At 46.6% G+C, this 23771-nt stretch overlaps 1 protein-coding gene across 2 annotated transcripts in view; it reads right to left on the bottom strand.

The window, feature by feature from the left end:
* The window catches only part of LOC149352481 (voltage-dependent calcium channel type A subunit alpha-1-like), a 501434-nt gene that overhangs the window by 465286 nt on the left and 12377 nt on the right, over positions 1-23771 (bottom strand). Inside the window, exon 2 of one of the 2 annotated variants that reach the window (XM_089581666.1) lies at positions 11392-11632. The exons of the other annotated variant lie outside the window; for it this stretch is intronic. Within the exon in view, the coding sequence (XP_089437792.1) occupies positions 11392-11546 (155 nt within the window). The 5' untranslated portion in view covers positions 11547-11632. The remainder of the gene's footprint in view (positions 1-11391; positions 11633-23771) is intronic. 2 annotated transcript variants of the gene reach the window in all.

Below are 23771 nucleotides of genomic sequence, written 5' to 3' on the forward strand. Positions count from 1 at the left end.
CCTTATCTATACACATATAATAAATAAAGGCCGAGTAGCAGCACGTGGTGATTCTTTTTTTAGCGTTCACTTTATGCAAAAGGCTTTTACACAAACGCACGCAAATCTCAAGTGCTCCCTTCAGAATCCGCCGTAATCTCCAAAGCACAGCTTGCTTCGTCTAGTGGTACGGGATGATTGTACACAAAAATAAAAATATAACACGATATTTTTATTCCCTAGGAAGAGTCTGAATAAGTTCCGGCCTCTTGGCAACACGAAGCATGAGTAGCTTATAAGGTAACTCAAGCTATTTGGCGTTCTTGAAAGGCGGATGACACGGGCGCCGTGAGTAACAGCACTGCAACAACAAATAAGCTCAGTTATCGTGCTATGCCCATCGTCGTTTCGCGGCGATTGCACTGGAAGCGACGGCATCGTGTCTACAGCGCGTGCATTACGTCCCCGTCCTTCATAATACATCAAATGCCCAGGAAGAAGATCCCTACAGGGCTACCAGTCTTCGTGCATTATGGTCTACTTCGTGCGACCGCCAGATCGTTAGTAATTACTGAGTGCCGACAACATCGACGCGGATGTTGAGACCCTCCGAGATGTGTCTCCACTTCTCCGGATGCAGCACGCCAACCGTCCTCAATGTCAGGATCGAGATTGGGCTAGCACATGAAACTATATGCAGCAGCTCAGTAGCCTCCTCTAGTGAACGAATTTGAAACCTTTGAAGTTTCTATTCTGCTCGGTTCCTTTTCGCGTAGGCGCCGTTTATTTCTTTGCCTGAAGCCAGTAGTAAATGTGACATACTAGTGCTTATAATGATGGAAGTCACTTCGACATGCATTTGCGTTACCTGACGAGATTGCATTCAGACTGAATGGCTCGTGCTGACTTGGACGTTATTTGCATCCGTTGTTGGCAGCGCTTCTATGTTGCCGCAGTTCACATACTCCACCGAATACTGTGTCGTAACTAGTTTCGAACCGTGCGTTGAAATTCTAGCTGAAACTCGAGGCACGGCCACTCTGAGAGAGGTGATCGCTCGACTTTATGTGTGTGCCTTCAGAGCTTTCCATCCCAAGGAAACGCGAGGAGGCCTGCACGTTCCCAACAAAAAGATGCCGTCCTCCACCTTGGATGCATGGCAATCACACAGATAATAGAACTGTGCCTTTCGGGAACTAGCATATTTATATATCGAGCAGTGTGCGCTTTGTAATGTGTTGACAAACGCTGAAAACTAAAGTTGAAGACCCTTTATCACATGCTGGGAAAGGATAGTGCTGTGATAGAGCGACCTTTCCATTCTGCTTGCCTGCGGCTCTTAAAAGAGAAATTCTCGAACATGCTCCAACAAAGCTGTCTTCCGTTCGGTACCACTCGTTGTGGCGGCGGCGCTGTGCAGCTGAAGATATTTTCTTCATTTGGTTTTGCGACATTCGCACAATTGTTCACACTTGAGTGGCGGACACGGTAACAGCTGCTCATATGCACCGGAGAAATGCAATTGCTATGCGTTGCTTCTCGACAACGCCAAAACCGAACAGAATACGAATGAAGGCAGCGGGACGTGCTCCTGTTCTATCCCGCTTTGTCGTCTTTAAACCGAGGATGAACGACAAATCAACTAGTCATAAAGTTCTCTTAAGTTGGATCTGTGCGCGAACTCGGTAGTACTGCGCGAGACCCTTCGACAAATCTCAGCAAAAACAAGTCGAAAAAAGTACAAAACTTATCGGCGCGCTGTGGTACGACGCAGAAGTGAGTAAAACAAATGTGAAACAGGAGTGATGACAGTCTAGAGACTCAGCGAGGAAAACTGCGTTTGAAGCTATTTCATAATATTTATCATACGTGGGTTGGAACTGAACGCGATTAGTATATTTTGCTTTTAATTATAGGTGTCAGCATGTCGAACCTGAAAAGAAAGTGTGGGATTTCTGGTACAAAACTAAATTGTTTAAATCATCATTCTTTCCCAGGACTTCGCGACTGGAATAAAATATCGTCTCTGGCAGTTAACATTGCATGGACATTAAAGTCAAAAGAGCTACTACTGGGGCTAGTTGGAAATACATACTTGAAGGAATTAATCCCTTTCCGTGTTTTTTAGCGCTCACCAATTCCTTCACGATTGCATAGACAATGAAAAGCCTTCTGCAACTGTGTAATACATTTTGTAAGTTTTGATTTGTACGTTGGGCATGCACTGGTGTCGTATTCTCTTGTGTTACTGTGCTACCCTCATCACCACCTCTCGTGTGTAATGCCAGATATGGCGCTATGGGTGAATTTATATACAGGGTGTTTCACCTAAGACTTTCTGCAATTTTTAAAAATAAGCTATTTGAATTAGATGCGCGCTTTTTCTGGCATAGCATTGTCAGTGGTGTAGTACATCATATTGCAGCTAAGCCGTGCTAACTAGCAGGCTTGTTAACCAATATTTAATAGTTAACCTTTAAACTATTACCGTTGGGCTCCTTAATTATTGAGAGGCAAAGCGCTCAAGCTCAAGCTCTCCGGACTTGCCTAGGATTGCCGAAATGTGCCTCTACGGCCGCATCTGTACTTATCGCCCAGGAGCATCCAATCCCTACCTACTTAACAGTTGACGCACTGAGGGCACATTTCCGGCACATTTCCCGGGTTTCCTCTCACCATCTTGCCAGTCTTCCTATTACCAGGCCGCGCACATCGTTTACAGACATCATTGACGCACATCCCGCCATTCTGCCGTCCCAGTTTACACCCGCCTCTAGACCGTCCTCGCCACTTTGGAGCCTGCACAATCCCCGTGTGCTTCTTTCGATACCTGGCATCAGGAAGAAGATAGACTTATCGCCGACAGAACTACAACAAGTCACCCTTGAATATTTACATGAGCACCATGCAAACCGGGTGCACGTTTACACCGACGGCTCAGTGAACCCTATCTCTTCTTCTGGATCCGTCGTCATACTCGCAAGCACTACAGAAATTAGAGTTAGGACAGGTCACCGCACTTCTTCGACGGGTGCAGAACTCACCGCTCTTCGTGTCGCCATTGAATACATCAGTCAGCAGCGCCCTCAGCGGTGGACTATTTTCACCGATTCGAATGCTGCCCTCCAAGGCTTACAAGCTGCTCTTCGCCGTGGAGCCCATGAACAACTGGTCGCAGACATTCGACAGCTACATCACTCTGCCATCAACAAAGGACATGACATTATCTACCAATGGCTACCGGGGCACAGCGGCATAGCAGGTAATCACCGCGCGGATGAGGTCGCGCGAACTGCTCACGACGACGGCGATTTTGTGTCGATCCCCATTTCGAGATCGGATGCAGCGAGCAGGCTTCGCGCACTTGCGCGGGACATCACGCTTGCCGCGTGGAATTCCGGCCAATTTTGCAATTCCCGCTTACAATCCTTGGACCCAGATCTGAAGCTCCGGCTACCATTAGGCCTACCACGACGAGAAGAAACTTTGCTGTGTCGCCTCTGGCTTGGTGTAGCTTTCACCAACCACTACTCATTCTTAATCGGTATGGCTGATAGTCCTGCATGTTCCATCTGCGGGCATGACGAGACCATAACCCACATTCTTTGTGACTGCCCTGCCTACACCACCGAAAGGCAGTCTCTCAGCCGTGCGCTGGAGCGCCTAGACCCGCGCCCTTTCACGGAAATGAAGATTCTCGGCCACTGGCCGCGGCGGTCGTCGGCGGAGAAGGCCTGCAAGGCACTGCTCCGCTTCTTGAGAACTTGTGGCCTGCACGATAGGCTGTGACTTTAACGAACAGTGACGTTTTATAGTGACTTTAATTTTCTGTTACTCTCCTTTCTCTTTCTTTTTTTTTTATCTCCTCACCCCCTTCCCCCCGTGTAGGGTAGCAAACCGATTATTCTTTCGGTTAACCTCCCTGCCTTTCCTCTTCTATATCCTCCTCCTCCTCGAGAACGCGATTATCCTCGGCGCTGTGGCCCAACAAATTTTGGCTATTGTACGTTGGGCATGCACTGATGTCATATTCTCTTGTGTTACTGTGCTACCCTCATCACCATCTCTCGTGTGTAATGCCAGATATGGCGCTATGGGTGAATTTATATACTATATAGCTAGCCGCAGGTAGCATAACAGGGTTCTCGCACAGCTTCCGCCTTCACCGTTCGACCACGTTCCTACGTGGCGCTCGCATTAAAAAAAGAGGACGTACCACGTTCGCTGCTATGGACGAGGGTGGCGCTGGCGAACACTTTGAAGGTTAGGTTGCACTACACATAAATATCCCCGAAAGCAGAAGATTGGACAGCCGTCGCCGTAGCTCAGTTCGTAGAGCACCGGAGGCGCAGTTCGGCGGTCGTAGGTTTGGACCTGACCGGTGGCATGTGGTCTGTTTTTCTGTCTTTTGTTCCGTTTTCTAATCAATTATCTTTAAAACATCCCCTATATATATATGCTCCCTGGTGTCGGTGACTGTTGGCTTCCGTCAAGCATGTATATATATATATATATATATATATATATATATATATATATATATATATATATATATATCAGATAAAATCACCAGAAATTGAAAAACATAAGATTTAATTCACGACGTTTCGGCTGGAGGACCAGCCTGGTCCTCCTGGTCCTCCCGCCGAAACGTCGTGAATTAAATCTTGTTATGTTTTTCAATTTCTGGTGACTTTATCTTATATTAATCAACCAGCTGCCAAGAATAATAATTTTTAATAATTAACTTTCTAACTATCGCAGTTAAGCGACTAGTTGCAATTAGATATTTGTAGCCAGTCGTTGGTAATAGCCATATCAGTTTTTACAATTTCGAAAATGCGATTATCGTTGGCTCTGTGGCTCGACAAAATTTGGCGTTTTCGGCTAGTTACGTGCACTGGAGGGGATGTTTTGCCTGCGTGCTTTCGATAGCACATGCATTTTTCGCACGATGCAGCCAAACTTTGTCGAGCCACAGCGGTGAGGGTAATTGTGTTTTCGAAATTCTAAAAACTGATATGGCTATTACTAATGACCGACTACAAATCTCTAATTACAACTAGGCGGATAACTCTACTAGTTAAAAAGTTAATTATTAAAAATTAGTTAACCAGCTTACTACTCAGACGATTTACCGGTTTTCTGGTGTCCGCAAACAGTGGTAATACTATGCCGCAAAAGCCAAACTGTTACCACAAAAAGCCTGCTTTCGACAATTTTTTAAAGTGTTTGCTGAAACACCCGATATATATATATATATATATATATATATATATATATATATATATATATATATATATATATATATATATATATCTATATATATATATATATATATATATTAAGAACGTACACCAACGTTTGAAACGCTTGAAACAATTTATTGACGTTTCGACCGTGGAACGGCCTTCGTCAGGATGTCGGACATTCTATATATATATATATACATACATACCAGGTGTCCCAGCTAAATGTAACCAAGCTTTTAAAAAACACGGGGTGTCCTATCCGTCTGAAACCAAATGAGGGTTGGTTAGAGTCGCGTGACCTAGTCTGCAGTATTTTTTTCGTTCCTCAAGGTTGATTAATTAGTTAAGCTTAATTAACTAAATTTTTAATTATTGACTTGAGTAACAAAGTGTCAATCGAAAAGTTGTAGATCGCTTTGAGAAACAGCTTACTGGGACATTTGTAGCAAAGTAATATTTACGTAAAGTAGTTTTTTTAGCGGCCTTTAACCACAACTCGCACAATAAGAAAAAGCTTCCACATGGCAGCTGTGCCACTTCAACGTCCCAAGACGCGCCTTAAAGAATAAAATCTGTTTTTTCTGAAGTACTCTCTTGGATGAGACTTTGGGTGCACATTGGGGCAGAGAAGTGAGCGAGTAGCTGGTCACGTGACACCTTTCTTTTAAGGCCAATAAATGAAGCTACGTAAATCGTAACCTGACGGAAACAGCACTTCTAGCGGTTTTTCGCGGCGATCTAAAACTTTGTCATTGACACTTTCTTCCTGAAGTCAATAATTAAAAAGTTAGCTAATTAAACTTAACCAATTAATGAACTTTGAAGAGCGAAAAAAATACTCAAGACTAGGCCACGCGACTATGAACAACCCTCAGTTGGTTTCACTGGACTAGGACACTTCGCCTTTTTTAAAAGTTTGGATACATTTAGCTGGGACACCCGGTATATATACAGGGTGTTTCACCTAAGACTTTCTGCAATTTTTAAAAATAAGCTATTTGAATTAGATGCGCGCTTTTTCTGGCATAACATTGTCAGTGGTATAGTACATCATAATTAAGCTAAGACGTGCTAACTAGCAGGCTTGTTAACCAATATTTAATAGTTAACTTTTAAACTATTACCGTTGGGCTCCTTAATTATTGAGAGGCATACAGCCCACCGTAAGTTATGTCCATATGCGTTTTTATAATTTCAAGAACGCGATTATCCTCGGCGCTGTGGCCCAACAAATTTCGCCTACATCGCGCCAAAATACATGCGGTTTGAGAAGCTTGCAGGCAAAGCAACCTCTCCAGTGAACCTAACTCGTCGAAATAGCCAAAATTTGTTGGGCCACAGCGCCGAGGGTAATCGCGTTCTCGAAATTCTAAAAACGGATATGGACATTACTTACGGTGGGCTGCATGCCTCTCAATAATTAAGGAGCCCAACGGTAATAGTTTAAAAGTTAACTATTAAATATTGGTTAACAAGCCTGCTAGTTAGCACGTCTTAGCTGCATTATGATGTACTACACCACTGACAATGCTATGCCAGAAAAAGCGCGCATCTAATTCAAATAGCCTATTTTTAAAAATTGCAGAAAGGCTTAGGTGAAACACCCTATATATATATATATATATATATATATATATATATATATATATATATATATAAATGCTGCCGCGGTGGCTCAGTGGTTATGGTGCTCGGCTGCTGACCCGAAAGACGCGGGTTCGATCCCGGCCGTGGCGGTTGAATTTGTTTGGGGGAGAAATTCTAGAGGCCCGTGTACTGTGCGATATGTCAGTGCACGTTAAAGAACCCCAGGTGGTCAAAATTTCCGGAGCCCTCCACTACGGCGTCTCTCATAGCCTTAGTCGCTTTGGGACGTTAAACCCCGTAAACCAACCAACACACACAAACACACACACACACACACACACACACACACACACACACACGCACGCACTTACGCACGCACGCACGCACTTACGCACGCACTTACGCACGCACACACACACACACATACATACATACATACATACACACACACACACATACATGCATACATGCATACATGCATACATGCATACATGCATACATGCATACATGCATACGAGACAAGCCAACAGCCACAGAAACCAGGGGACACAGAGGATTTTTTAAGGCGGAAGCCTTTAATGCCTCATCGTTGTAAGCAGCAGTTGTCGACAGAGGATGTCACGCTTTTCAGTTGGTCGAAACGGTCGTCACGTCACAGTGCGCGAATTTCAATCGGGGCCAATTGTACTTTGGCTACTAACCATGCAACCAATTAAAGGGGTCGTATAGTGATGCTCCAAGTAAGTTTGAGTTTAGTTAATTGCTTACTTAACCAATTAGTCTAAATAACCTTTCTAGTCCGACCAGATAAATAAATAAAACCAAGTAAGAAATTTGCCGAGCTTGGGAATCGAACCCCGGTCTCCGGAGTGCGAGTCGAGCACGCTACCACTGCGCCATGCCAGCACGATGGTTTGGAATGAACAAAGGTGCGTCTAGTGAATACGGTGTCTTCGTTCACTCCCATCTTCCTCCCTTCCCGTTACGGTGAGGTTTAGGTGTCCACTGAGATATGAGAGACAGATACATTTACTTTCCTCAGAAACCAATTTACCGCGAGCAAGGCGTAATTGTCCGCGTTTCAGATTGGTCCAAATTGTCGCGACGTCACCGCGCGCGAATTTTGACGGGTGTCCACCGAAATATGTGAGACAGTTACTGCGCAACTTCCTTTCCTCAAATACAATTTTCGACTAGTGTCTACTGAGATATGTGAGACAGTTAATGCGTAATTTCCTTTCCTCAAATACAATTTTCATTTTCTTCATTACGGCCCTTCTTCTTTCACTCACACTTCCTCCCTTCCTGTACGGTGCGGCTCAGGTGTCCACCGAGATGACAGAGAATTACAGCCCCATTTCCTTTCCTCAAAAAGCGTTGCGTTCAAAGGGCAACGCATCGCGCCGAACGGGTGGTGGCGTTCCTTGGACTCCGTGGCAGCGCTAGAACACGCTGTCGCGTTCCACTCCTAAAGGCGAAGCTTAAGCGTCATTAATTGGCAGTTAATTAATGCACCAACAAAATGTGCAGTGAATAATCACGTAGCAGAATGCAGCACTCAGGCTTTCGCCTTTCAGCACTTTAGCCGCTAAAGTTCCTCGTAATTTTTTTAATTAGTTTATTTATTGTGTGGTGTTGATCAGTTTTGAATATTACTAAATATGTTATCGCTTGATGCTAACTGATTAGAAAAGCAGAAGAAAAATCAACCACATGCCGCTGGAGGGAACCGAACCCACGACCTCCGACTTACCCGTCCGGTGCTCTACCAACTGAGCTACGGCGGCGGCTGTCAAATCTTCTGCTTTGGGGGGTATTTATGTTTACAAGTGACCTAACCTTGAGAGTGTTCATCAGCGCCACCTACGTTCATAAGCGGCGGACGTACTACGTCCTAAGTTACCCCTGGTTTGACGTGGAACCTCATCGAACGACGAGGATGGAAGCTGTGTGAGAACCCTCTTATGCTTCCTATGGCATCAAGGCTGCCAGAACCGAGGCCCTCGCTAAGCAATTAAGCAAATAAGGGAAGCGGAATGAGGGGCTCGTTATCAATATGAAAGAAGCCAACAGCCACAGAAACCAAGAGACACAGGGGATTTTTTTAATGAGTTTATTTATTTTGTGGTGTTGATGCATTTAGAATATTACTAAATATGTTATCGCTTAAAGCAAATTGATCGACACCACAAAATAAGTAAGCTAATTAAAAAATCCCCTGTGTCCCTTGGTTTCTGTGGCTGTTGGCTTCTCTCATATTTAAAACGAGCCCCTCATTCCCCTTGTCTTGTTATATATATATATATATATATATATATATATATATATATATATAAAAGGGGATGCATTAACAAAGTAAAATCACTCCTGAAGAAGATCGGTCTTCCGATCGAAAGTCGAGTCGAATAAATATGTCTCCTTTAACGAAGCGTATACTTCGCTATATATATATATATATATATATATATATATATATATATATATATATATATATATATATATATATATATGCGAAATTGAGAAACGCTTCATTTAAGAAAACATTTATTGGGAGTCGACGCTTCGGACAGAGCCTGTCCTTTTTCAGGAGTCTTGTAAAAGGACAGGCTCTGTCCGAAACGTCGACTCGCAATAAATGTTTTCTTAAATGAAGCGTTTCTCAATTTCGCATCTTATCACTAGCAACCAAGTACGTTTATCTTATTGTGATATATATATATATATATATATATATATATATATATATATATATATATATATATATATATATATATATATATATATATATATTCGGAGGTCGTGGGTTCGGATCCCACCGGCGGCATGTGGTTGTTTTTTCTTCTGCTTTTCTAATCAATTTTCTTTAAGCGGCAACATATTCAGCAATATTCTAAATTGATCAACACCACAAATAAAAAAAAAAAAAAATCCCCTGTGCCCCTTGGTTTCTGTGGCTGTTGGCTTCTGTCATATATATATATATATATATATATATATATATATATATATATAGATATATATATATATATATATATATATATATAAACGCGTCTTTATCTCCAGCCGGCCTCCCGGTGCGCCGTTCTTGGCCAGTGTATCTTTCATTTTCTGCTTTATTCTTTCAGCCCTACGTTCTGGATGAAAACCATAGGCCATAAAGCCCCTAAAGTCTGCTCAATACATTCGCTTCAAAACCGGGCAACAATTTTGTTCTTGAATATCTGTCAGTATCTCGCTCTCTGTGTGCCAATGTTTTTCAAGCGTATACAAACTCGGACGTCTTCCACGTTTTTCCCCTGTTTGCGTGTGTGCCGCGCGCGCCGCTTTACCGGCCATGCTTCGATCTTGAGGCGCAAAGCGGAAATGAACGGCTCGCGCACTCTATACCAGCGCGAAAATTCCCTTTTCAGACATTTCGCGTTGAAAGGAAACTATGCACGGAATAAGTGCCAACGAGAAGCGTGGTAAACATGGGCTCGCGCAGAATGCAAACCAAACCTTGAGTGCCGCTTCATCCCGCCGCCGTTGCTTCTGGTCGCCAGTCCGTGCGCTATTTCTTGCCTTTCAGAGCAGCCTTAAGAGAAGGACAAAATAAAACGAGCAACGCAAAAAAGCGAGCAAAGTTGTGCTCTCGGGCGAGCGTTTGTCGCCGTCGTTTCCAAACAGATCGATGCTGTACGCGCCGACCCTGCAGCTAGGTGCAACCCTGGAGGCACGGAAGCCCGCGCCGTTGCTCCGGGAACGCAGCGGCTAATCGCGTAGCGGGGCACGCGCGCGCGCGCTAATTCTGTGAATTTTCTGGGGCACGCACCTGTAGTCGGCCCGGCCATAGAGGGAATGCAAATTTACGGCCGCCGTCGAAGGGCTTCCCGGCAGCTGCGGCCAGCGGGACGTGTCTCGCGGCGCTCGAACACTTGCGCGCGTCCATACCTCAGGAGCGCGCCAGCGGCACTGTCTTCAGAAGCTGCGCGCTCGGCGGCCCCCTGCCGAGCACTACTGCGAGAGATGCCGTTGGCGGCGGCCCCACTCCTCCCCCCGCTACCGGGTGGGCCCGACGGCATCTTTTCTCGGGATCGAGGGAGCTAGGCGTTTACCTCCGGAGGGGAAAATTGCCTCCCACGTTGGCTGCACCCCGAGTACTGCGTGGAAACTGTGCCTGACAGCAGTGAACGCGCGAGCGGTAAAATAGCTAAAGAACAGAACGATAAGCACAATTCCAGCGCTTCCTGGTACCAGGCCTCAGTGGTGCACGGGGAGTGTTGCGTAATCTGCCGCCTTACCCACGCGCCTTGATTATGCGCCCGCAATGGCTGTGGGGGATGCACTCGCCGATTTCAATAGAGCGCTGACAGCTGGTGCCGACGCCGTGACCAACTTCGCACCTTGCTGCCGAGAGGGCGTTCTCGATCATGCATGAAAACTTTAAATGACCGTGGGAGGTCCACGGTGTCATAATGTGAGCAGACATAAAATTATGCCACTCTAATTGACTTCAGTGGCGCCATGGCTGCCCGCGAAAGTACGTGAGACGCGAGAAATGAACGAGTACAGAGGAGCAATGGCCGCAACTCACTTTCGCCGCGACGTTGGCGAAGCGCTTGAGGTGGCTTTGTTCCCTTCCCTTGCAGTTGTGCAGTACCATGCCTGACCGCTTGTCCCACAGTACGAACAGTAAGGTTCATTCTCGTAAACTGGCCCACATTGTCTCGAGATCTGTCCTAGGTCCATCCAAAAACGGTGGAGGATTTCTGGCCAGCATGTGTTCCTCTACTTGCGACGGGGGCCGCTGCACAGCCGCTCGCAGTGCTGTGGCTCTGCAATAGCAGTGAAATGCAGTAATAGCAAAAGAGAACGTGGCAGAGAGACACCCGTTGGTGTCCATTGGGGTCGGTTAAGACCATTTCCCTCATTAAGGCACGCGAATGTGACGTTGTAAGCCACGTGTTCGAGCCGCCCATTAGTGCCCGGCAGGGGTGCATTGGCCGTCTTGATTATTCAGCAGGACCGAAAACTGGGAGAGTTGGTTTGGTTAAGCATACTGAAACAGCAGGAAACAGCCCCGACTCAAGAGAGAGAGATACAAAATAATGGAAAGGCAGGGAGGTTAACTTGGCAGTTCCCGGGTTGCTTCCTCTTCTAGCTAAAAGAGCCTAGAACAACAACAACAAAAAAACCTTATGGCGTCGGAAATTTTGTAGAAACCAGTCCTAAATTTGAGAAATTCGAACTTTGCATCTATCTTTTTGTACAGCAGTGCTCTTCTGCGGAGCTGTTGCGCAAGGCCCTTTCCGAGAGAAATGGCGCAAATAGAACGAGGAACACATAACGGCAGTCGCCAAAAAGGAGGCCTAACTGCTTTGTCGGTAAACATTGGTGTAAACACACACACACACACACACACACACACACACACACACACACACACACACACACACACACACACACACACACACACACACACACACACACACACACGCACGCACGCACGCACACGCAGAAGTACCACTACAATGAATCTACGAAATGAACCAAATGCGCTAGTAACTGAAAAAGCAAAACGGAAAACAAGACAAACTAATGATTAAGCTGCATGACCGGTGCGTGTCGGGACTTCATGACCGTGTCACTGCATAACCATGTCCTGCAGATGACGTCAGCATGCGCACGTAAATAAAAGAGGAATGCAGTGAGACAGAAATTCTCCCTACCTTCCCCCTATCCCTCCTAGCACCTCCCACTCCCCCGTTCCAAATACATCCGCACATATATAATATTAAGTTGAATTTCTCTTACCACTCTTAGGCTTCCGATTATTTATACATTCGGAACCTGCGCAAATATTTTTCAGACAGGCAGTTATGCATGAAAGCAAAGCATTCCTGAAAAACAGTTCACTGCCCCGCCCAAAATATGACAATTCCAGCCCAAATATTTGCCCCTCAATGTCTTCTCGGTGAAAAAAATTCGGTCGGCGGAAGCCTTGAAGAGCACTTCTGCGTCTCTTGTTTACTCAAACAAGCGGCTCGAGCTTGCTAAGTGTGTCGGAGCCAGTTATTAACGATGTAGCGCTCCCGCTATTAATTACCTTCCATTACCGTCTATTAATTACCGCTTCCTTCATTAGTGTAATTAAAAGCATGAACTAAGGTAAAAGCATGAAGCTGTCGACGGCTCCATGGTCCCGAGAATGCCAACTTAAACATAATGAAATGCGCAGTAGTACACTGACGTGTTTTTTTTTTTCCATGCTAACTTTTTATTTTGCCTATTTTACTTTCGACCAGGTGTTTTACAAACAGGTTTACGGCACAGCCATGGGTGTTTCAGTTTCTGTTACCGCTGCAAAGCCATGCAGTAGTTCCATTCAGCCCGCAACCAAAGATTTTTGTGCGGTACGTCAATGAATGGTTTTCTGTTACCAAGAAGGATGCTTTACTTGATTTTACAGCGCATATGCAAGGCGCAACAGACTAGCGCCTTGTTAATTTTTGGCGCGGATTTCCGCTACGTTAAAAAGCGAAAAAAGTGAAAAACCGAATAACTTTCCCTGCGTCCGATACGTGGCCTGAGCGGTCATTAGACCCGTTCGGTGCACTTCTGGAGCGCGAGGTCGCAGTTGGAAGAAATTCCGTTCAGCTCTGACAGAAGCGGAGTCTATTTATGCGAAGGTGCGGCGTGATACCACCTATTCGCGAGGCACTAGTGTGACCTCCGTTATAATGAATTGTGCGAATTTTTGACTGCTCTTTGCGACGCCGGCGCATATTAGTCGTTTTTAATTATGGACATTTCAGCCGCCGTGTGAGTAAGGTGTGCTTCACATGAGAAAAATATTTTTCTGCTTGCCTCTGCCGCAGACTTGACATCGTGCGCCTCCGATAGCGATTTTTATTGTTAAATGTCCAGCAATGCTTTTACAGTTTATTGAATGTTAGGTCACTTTGGCTTCTTTTTGAACCAAGTCCGTGTTCAGCGTGTTATGGTTATCTTCACTCTGTGGCTTGTTACGGTTACGGTTCAATGCAGGCAAGAAACATGTGTACGAGGCGCACTGCAAATTCACTGATCCCAGGCGCCTAGCTGCTGTGGCTTCCTCTGTTAGGCCGCGGACAGCCTAAAATAAAGAAGTCAAGCGCACTGGACCACATTCTTACGTTCAACTGTGTTGTATAGCGCGAATAACTTAATTTGCTGCGTTCGCTCCTCTCCAGGTAACAGGTTTCAGAACCGCGGCTGCTTCGGCGGTTCAAAAGAATCGCATATAATATAGCTTTCTAAGGCAGAGAAAAAAAACAGGAACAAATTGAAAGAAAGGCGGGACGGAGAAACTTAAGAAATCCTGATTTAAATATCGACAATCGATAACAAAAACTCCAGGCGAACCCACCGCTAAGGTTTAGAATCCAACTGTGTGGTGACCTGCTGGCGTGGGGGAAAATCTGGAGCTTTATTCTTTTGAAGATATAGACGAGTGCCACTTTCCTTTTCTGTTTGAAACGCGGAAGAGAAATGAAGTTTCGCTTCGCACTTAGTCGCAATCTCGGAGACCAGCCCCTCCCACAAGAAAACGTAAAAAGATCAACCATCGCGTGCTAATGCGATTAATAAAGCGCATTTTTACCCATTTCTTCTCAACGCTGCCGCTACTGTTGGGTGTGCGGCAACCTTGAGTCGACAGCGCATACTATATCGCCAGGTAGTGCGTTTTGCTTTTTACCAGAAAGAGTACTCGGTGAAATCCATGTACCGCATAGAGAAAAAAAAAAAAACTCACAGGACAGTTACGAGTGGGTAACGCGAATGTTTGGGCGTTAGCTGTGGTGTGGGAATAAACAGTTTTATAGTGTTTGTGTTCAAACTTCCAGGCTCCTCTACGATGCCTGAATACATGCGATGCGATGCATCGCGATGCCTGCAATGCCTGCGTCGCCTTTGCAAACATGTCTCTTCCTAATTTACCATCCTGTACGGCATTCGTTAGAAAGCTACAGCTATGCTAGCAGCCTGTGCGGCGGTGGTGGCGTGATGAAACTAGTTGCGAGATCGTTTTATCGGTGACAGAGACACCCAGCCTGAATAAAGGACAGAAAAAAAAAAGAAGCTAAGAAAACCTTAGATTTAGCTAATGACCGATTTAGGCTGTTATTTGCTTTCCATCAGGTAAGGCTTTGTCGCTAGGTCCAACTTTTAAAAATTGTTTAGTTTGGGCTAATTGATGCGTGTTACGAAAGCAGGGCGAGAAAAAGCAGAGATACACGATGTTCGCCCGTGCTCTGTCTATATGTTAAAGCTAAAAACTCTGTCAGTACGTTTGCGCTGTCCATAAGTTAACGCTAAAAACAATTTTTCTAGCATCTTCCTACTCGAAGCATAACCGCTATGCTTCCTACGCGAAGCATAATCGAAGCATACTCGAAGCATAACCGCTAAACTCTGCTCCAGAGTTCGAGACGTATATGATCCAAGAAGTGGCCTTGACAGAAGGGTTAGGTGTCATTTTGTTCTTGCAGTCTCGTGTTTGTGCAGTGCTTCGAGCTGTCGCGAAAATAGGTCCTTTATACTCATATTACCCGTCTCTAGCGTTCGGGTTGTCTGTCTCATTTCAAAATGCTAAGGCTTTCGAGAGAGAAGCATCTAAACTACTTCCAGATGACCAAATCAGGGGCATTCAAATCCTCGTGCCCTTCCGATTCTGGTCGCCGTTTCGTGAACCCTGAGGAGGTGGCAGCAAATGGGAAAAGTCTCCTCATCCTTTCTACATTTTTAAATATCGCGGATACTAAGGGCCCCTCAGGGCTGGAGAGATCCTGGGCTTAGCTGATGTCGACTGACCGGACGGCGGGTGACAACTGGCGGTGGCGCCTCACGCATGCAGAGAAGCGATCGGTGCGCAGCTGGGGCCAAGACGAGCTGGCGCGGCTCTGTCACCAGATGCTTATGGCTAGTCTGAGGGAAAAGCCCGGTGGCCACAGAGCTTTCCCGCGCTGCCCGAGATTAGGCGCGCATCGAGCGATCTCAGGTAGTCTAATTAATCCACAGCATGCGCCTCCTAGCCTTAATTGCGCCAAAGGTAATTATGGTGAATTCCGCGGGCGTGTTCCGAAGCAGCCATGCGATGGCGGTGGTGCGTGATCAGACGGGCTAGGACTGCGAGAAGCGCTATTCCTGGAGAAAGCCATCTGTCCTTTCCTCCGCCCCCTCCCCCCCCTCCTCACATTCTTCCCCCAACCCCAATCTCCCCACCGTGCCCTTGGGTCGTTGTCGCGGTGACGTTACGCTGCAAGCAAAGCCGATGGTAAGCGGATAGTACTTTACGGGCGACAGCCACTTGAAATCCTCCAATTTCAGCGCGCCGGTGCCAGTGCCCGACAGCTTACAGGCAGCTTGATGAGCTTCAAAGGACCTGTTCTGCGAAAGCGTTCTGCGAAGAAAGCTAGAAGTTTTTTTTTTTTGTTCTCTTTACCTCCCGCTGACTTTATCTTTCTTCGCGCGTTGACAGAGAGGTACCGTGTCCGCGCAAGCGTCCGCTTTTATCCGAATAATGCTCTCACCGATTGCCTGTACCTATAGGCTTAACGCTGTCGTTAAAACTGAGGCAGGTACTTGCTGCCGAAAAAAAAGGGGTGGGCGGGAGGGGCAGGGAACTAAGATGTGGCGAAATTTAGTAAATGGAGGCTCCATCCGCCCATCGATACACCGATATATGGTGGTTTTCTTTCGCTCCCAGCTCGTTGCTGCTAGGCCAGCGAAGCATGCGTAATCGCAGGAAGTAAGTGCTATTTAGACAAGCCCTGCTTCAGCCTCTTTTTTTTTCCTTTTTTCTCCCGAAAAGTCGATAACCGCGCTGCGCTTTCTAGCCGAAGGCAGTCCAGGGAGGAGAGATCCAATTTGTTTTTGCGACATAAGCCTTCTCGATCGGCGGAGTGTTTGTTCTCTCCCCTCTCCTGCTACGGCGAGCATCACTGGGATCGCTGAAGCTGAAGACAGCTCACTCATGGTGACTTCCACCTCTTGTGCTGAAACAAAGGTCAGGCAGCTTCATCCGGTCGGCGTCACTGCCCCACGTGGCGGCCTTTCATGCCCGTTGTACCTTCAGTGCTCTCATTAGAGGGATTTAGAATAGGGGGCGGTTAGACGAATAGGGGAGTAGCAGGGCTCAGTGAGCATGCGCCGAATAATATCGTCCCTCGAACTATTGCTGAGCGCATGCGCACCGGCGCCCAGCTATTCCCCTGTATCCCTCTCCGATACAGCCACCCAATTCTAAAGCTCCCTATTGAGAGCACGCATGCTGTCTGGCGTCGATGGCGTGGGCAAATTTTGAACGTTCCCATCGAAAAAGTGGATGTTACCGCAAGGTAGCAGCTATTAACACAATAGCGTTAAAGGTACCGTTGTCAAGAAAATCCGGTGTCGGCGTTGTTAGCGAAAAATCCCGAGCATAACTCTGGCAGGTGGTGCCCAGAGAGCAACCCAGGAGGCAGGTGGGCCAACTAGGTCACGTGACATTGCTGCGTCATCACAACCTGCCCACCGCATACTGAGCAAACTGCGCACCGTGGAAGGTGGCAGTTAAATGAATGATTGGTCGCTCGGGAAGAGCAACCTGGTGCGCACAAGGCCCACCGCTGGGAGCACCTGCCATCGCAGGGTAAGGGCGCACTGCTTAACCATTGCACCACGGCGCTAGGTGGGGTTCGTTCCATTGCCATCTACAGCATACAGCAACAGTAATGAAAATAAATAACATTATATGACAAAGGAAACTATTCCGCAATCAATACTGCACTTGAGGAATTTTCCGTATGGCTTCTTGAGGACTGTTCAAAACGGTCCGATGAGACTAACTGGTTACTTTTCAAGAATAAAATCCATGAGCTGATAAACACGTACATACCCACTATCACTGTAACCTATAAACAATCATCGCCATTGTTAAACCGCACGCTGAAACGTCTCTACAACAAAAACAAAGAGCTATTCCGCTCTGCTAAACGAATTAACAACCAATGCTCATGGGAAAAGCATGACACTGCGGAAAAGGAGTTTCACTCACTTGCTAACAAAACAAAGCGTATTTTCTATTCATCAGTCTTGCCAACCAAATTAAAAAATAACCCCAAAATATTTTGGAGTATAAATCCTAAACGTTCTCAACCATTAGAATTATACGATCACTGCAATCATCCGATTCCTGGAAGCCAAACAACCGAAGAACTAAACCATGGATTCAGTTCTGTTTTCACGCAAGAACCTGCTAAGACTTTAGCAGATTTTCCCCATTACAATCACACTGTTATGCCTGAGATCACTTTTAATCCACCCGGTATTGTGAAAAATCATTGATTCATTAAAGCTTTCATCTTCTGCAGGTGTCGATGGCATTAACACCAAGGTACTAAAACATACGAAAAACACTGTCAGTGTGATTTTATGCCATATTTTTCAGCAATTATTGTCATCAGGAGTGGTGTCGGAAGACTGGAAAGTAGGCAAGGTGGTTCCAGTTTCGAAAAAAGTCCTCCATCTTTATGTTCTAGTTATCGTCCTATTTCACTAACTAGCGTTTGTTCAAAACTAATGGAGCATGTGCTTTACTCTCACGTAGTAAAATTTCTGATATCTGTCACTTTTTTTCATCCTAATCAGCGTGGGTTTTGCAAAGGGCTATCATGTGATACTCAACTAGCTTTTAAGCAAACAAGTGAAGGGGTATGAGGGGCTCGTTATATATATGAAAGAAGCCAACAGCCACAGAAACCAAGGGGCACAGGGGATTTTTAATTTATTTATTTATTTTGTGGTGTTGATCAATTAGAATATCACTGAATATGTTATCGCTTAAAGCTAATTGATGAGAAAAGCAGAAGAAAAAACAACCACTGCCGCCGGTGGGATCCGAACCCACGACCTCCGAATTACGCGTCCGGTGCTCTACCTCTGAGCTACGGCGACGGCTGTCAAATCTTCTGCTTTCGGGGGTATTTATGTTTACAAGTAACCTAACCTTGAGAGTGTTCATCAGCGCCACCCACGTTCATAAGCGGCGGACGTAGAACATCCTGAGTAGCCGCAGGTGTGACGTAGAACGTCATCGAACGGAGAGGGTGGAAGCTGCGTGAGAACCCTCTTATGCTTCCTATGGCGTCAAGGCTGCCAGAACCGAGGCCCTCGCTTAGCAATTAAGCAAACAAGTGAAGGGGTATGAGGGGCTCGTTATTAACGACATAAGCTCTAATCTCGATTTAAACATTCCGGTGGACGCTCTCTTTTTGGATTTCGAAAAGGCATTTGACAAGGTTCCCCATTAAAGACTTCTATTTGAACTTTCAAGCTTACGCATTAACTCCCTTGCATTGGATTGGATACGCAATTTTCTCACTAACCGGAAACAATTTGTGCATGCTAATAAACTCTCGTCGTCTTGCTCCCCGGTCCTTACCGGTGTCCCCCAAGGCACCGTGCTTGGGCCTTTGCTCTTTCTAATCTATATTAACGACCTGCCTAATAATATCACTTCTCATATACGCCTATTTGCAGACGACTGTGTAATCTACCGCCCCATTCATAACACCTCTGACTCTCGCTTACTTCAAGACGACCTTAAACGTGTTGAAGCCTGGTGCGACATTGGTTAATGTCCTTAAATACTAATAAAACGTAATTGCTTTCTTTTCGTCAACGCCAAAACTATCAACCCTTCAAGTATGAAATAAGTGCATCTGAAATATCATCTGTTCAGTCGTATAAATATCTCGGCATCACATTTTATAACACACTTAATTGGTCAGCACACATAACAAACAACAAACGAAGCCAATCGTACTCTTGGCTACCTGCGTAGGAACTTGCGACTCGCTTCTGCTTCAATTAAAACATTAACATACCTCGCATTTGTCCAGCCGAAATTGGAAAACGCATGCTCAGTCTGGGAACCTCGTCAATCTAACCTTTCTAACACCCTCGAATCAGTTCAGAATCGCGCAGCTAGATTTATTTTTTCGGATTACTCGTATCACACCAGCGTCACTGCACTTAAATCTGAGGCTAATCTTACTAATCTCGAGTCCAGACGCTACATCTTTAGGCTCTGCCTCTTTCATAAACTTTATCACGGCCCAGTTGATGTTTCAGCTATCTTGCCAGCTTATCGCTTATCATTCCAAAGCAGTCTACCCTCCCCCAGCACAGACTACAGGCTCATCTTCGCTCATTCTTCGTGCAAACTGCTCGAGACTGGAACAGCCTGCCAACCAACTTCGTGCACCACTCCGATCAAGGCTGCGATCCAATCTCTCATTAGTGGAACATTCAGCCCATCCCTCATGTAATACCCCATTTAAATAAATAAATAAATAAATAAATGAGAACTCCCATGGATCTATGAGTGTAAAGTAGAGAATTACCTTCTGCATATATTGGAATCCACCCATTAATTTATCACGTCATACCCTTAAGGTGGAGCTTAAGCTGACCTCGAAAGGCGATAGCCTTGGGAGATGCTAAAGTAGTATCGTTCGTGCGAAAAAATTGGGGGGGGGGGGGGGGGGGGGGACACTTGAGCTCCGCCTTATGGGTAGGACGGGGTCGCGTAATGGGTTGATTCCCATATGTGCAGAAAGGTCATTCTCTATTTTGCACTCATATATCCCTGAGAGTACTAATACCCCACCTAGCTCAGTGGTGCAGCGGTTAATCGATTCGCCACTGACCTGCGATGGCATGTGATCCCAGCGGTGAGCCTTGGGCGGTCCAAGTTGCTCTTCTCGATCGACCGATCATTATTTTAACTGCCACCTGCCACGGTGGGCAGACTGTGTTGACGCCGCACGGTCACGTGACCTAGGTTGCCACCTGCCTCCTATGTTGCTCGCTGTGCGCAACCTGCCAGTCATGCTCGTGATTCTTTGCTTACAACATCGGCAACGCCGACGCCTGATTTCCTAGAAACGGGGCCCTTAACACTATCGCGTTAAAATTCACAGGCGATCCGTGAGATTCATGCAGCATAGTATGCGTTAGCATTAGCGTTCCCACCCAACCGTGCAGCCGACGTCGCCGACAGGTTCAGGCCGTGCGAGCGGGTGGCGTACCCCAGTCCATCAAATCATCGTGTAAGACGCCGTACCCCTTTGCACTGTCCACACCCCTAAACTCTGATTTCGCGGTTTCCTTTCCCCGCCCTTCGTCTCCCACCCCCTCTTCCCTCTGCCACTTACCGCTTCCTCCCTCATCTCTCAAAGCGGAGAGACTTCCCTGCTTTGCCTCCTCTCCACCAAGGGTTCACACGCCAACGACATATAGTTTTTGTGATAATGGGCGTTCTAAAACCAACGCATTAATAAGTGTAGCAGAATACACCCCCCCCCCCCCCCCTCCCGCTCGAGGATCTTACTGCACCGAGAAATGGCGATCTAGACTATCTCCAGTCAAGTTAGGAAAAATTAAGGAAAATAAGGCTAAAGTTCGCAAGCAATGTGAAGACGGGTGACACTGCTACCAAATTCAAAAATGCTTCTGAGGGCCTCGGAGATAGTAGAAAGTACAATTCGCAACAAATAAGGGTAACGAGAAAAATGTTTTAGGAACACATTTTTACTGATTAAATTTTATACGATGAGGCACCATGAGTTTGCATAGAGAATCTGTTATTATGAAACGATTTTCACATCGGGCGAGAAAGGTTGTAAGTACAAGGGGTAGGTCATATTACGAACTGCTTAGTTTATGCGGAAGTGGTCTTTGCTGGTGAATTATAGCAGATAAGAAACGGCGTAGAAACAAAGTGCGCCGACGGAAATTTGTAACCACTGTTGCATTGTATTGTTGTGTACGTCGGCGAATTTGTAGTCCTCCGTGAGTGTTCGAGGAAATTTATCCTTGGTCTCGACTTTCCGCAGACGAACGGCGCTGCCATTGACCTGCCGTGGCGCGCACTGACACGGATGATTCACGCTTCAATGCTCTGCGACTTGTTGACGACGACGTAATGGTGCCACCACAGTCCAGTGTGCTAGTTCTCGTGAGGAATGATTCATTCCACGACTAAGAGGGTATCGCTGATGGCCACGTACCCCTGCTGCTCGAGAAGTAGCCGTCGCTTGCGGACTCGTCCAACTACAAGACGGTTGTGCAAGTGTGCTCTTTACAAATTTTGCCAGCGAGTTGCAGCACCTCGCGAAGGGCACAGCTGTCGCCTTCCTGCATTACTTCGCTGTGTTGCCTCAAGTGTGCGCCCTGGAGACAAGCCCTCAAGACCTGGCCCCACCATGCCCTGCCCTTCCGTCCGTCAGAATCAATCCGGACCTGGGCCCTGAGCATGAAGACTCTTCTCTCGGCGCTTCTAACCGACTTCGCATGTTTTTTTGCCACAAGCTCCAAGGTTGGTCGTACGCCTGTGGCAAAGCAGCGCATCATCACCGACGATACCACGCCACCCGTATGCCAGCGCCCATGCCGCATTTCCTCGACGGAACGCGAAGCCATTAAAAGGCAAGTCGACGAAATGCTCGCCGACGATGTCATTTAACCGTCGACAAGCCATAGGCGGAAAGACCATACCTTGAGATTTTGTGTCGATTACTGTAAACTGAACACCTTGGCCAAAAAGGACGTTTACCCGCTCCCCAGGATTGATGATGAACTTTACAGACTACGTGATGCCAGTTCCTTTTCTTCCTTATTTCTCAAAAGCGGCTACTGGCAGATAGAGGTGGACAAGCGAGACCGCGAGAAAACTCCTTTTTTGACACCTGATGGTCTATACGAATTTAAGGTGTTCCCGTTTGGTCTTTGCTAAGCGCCGGCCACGTTCCAACGCATGATCGACACTGTCCTATCTGGGCTGAAGTGGCAGACGTGCCTCGTATACCTGGACGATGTCGTCATTTTCCCGCCCACCTTCGAGCAACACTTGGAGCGGCTACGCACTGTGCTCCGGACGCTCCAATGTGCTCAACTTACGATCAAGCCTGAGAAATGCTCTTTTGGTTTTGAGGAGCTTCTCTTCTTCGGGCATGTTGTCAGTGAGCGCGGTATTCTCTCAGATCCCGACAAGACCGCTGCTGTCTCCAGTTTCCCACGCCCCACTGACAAAAAGACTCTTCGACGGTTTTTGGGGCTGTGCTCTTATTATCGACGATTCATCCAAGATTTATCCAGAAAAACTGAACCCTTAATAGCGCTGACCAAAGACGACACACTATTCTTGTGGGGAAGCGACCAAGAGGATGCTTTCGTGGAGCTCCGGCGCCGCCAGCAACGTCCACCGAATCCTTCCATTTCGATGAGCGCTGGTCCTGGAAGTTTCCGGTCCACAGGTCACTTTGAGACGACGTCCGAGGTCCATGGGCGCACCAAACAGCATGGGCAGGGGGCTGTGTGCGCACGTGTCTCGGATCGGTCGGGTCGCATAGGGTCTGGTCGGCTGCAGGATCGGTTAGTCGTGTCTTGTGGTCGGGGCGGAGGACGGGGCTAGGGCTAACGGCGAGGTCGGTTCTGGTCAGGCGGGCTGGGGCACAGCCGGGCGGTGCTGACCAGGAGCACAAGGCCGACAACCATTGCAGACGCAGCACGCTGAAGCTCCAAGACCAGCATGACCATGATTAACCAGCCCCTCCACCAAAATGCTACGTGACGGCAAGCCCGATGAAGATATGACATGGCGACGGAATGATTTAATGGCGGCGGGTCTAGCGCGAGCACTCCGTGCCGCACCACTGCCCACTTTGTCGTCTTCTTGTCCGTGACGATATGACGAATTCTTGACCATTCTTCATTTTGGCCTATTTTTTCAGTAGTATCGACCACTGCTGTCAGTTGGCTCTTTTCTGTCTAACATTCATTACACGGAAAACAAACAAATAAACAAACGAAACAACGGACAAATACTTGGTGCAAAAGACCTTCGGTAAGCAGACGCTTCTGTGTAGCTCGAAAACTATAGCAACAGAG

The sequence above is a fragment of the Amblyomma mixtum genome, chromosome 3, assembly GCF_055824585.1.
Source record: "Amblyomma mixtum isolate Tamu chromosome 3, ASM5582458v1, whole genome shotgun sequence".
Lineage (NCBI taxonomy): Eukaryota > Metazoa > Arthropoda > Arachnida > Ixodida > Ixodidae > Amblyomma > Amblyomma mixtum.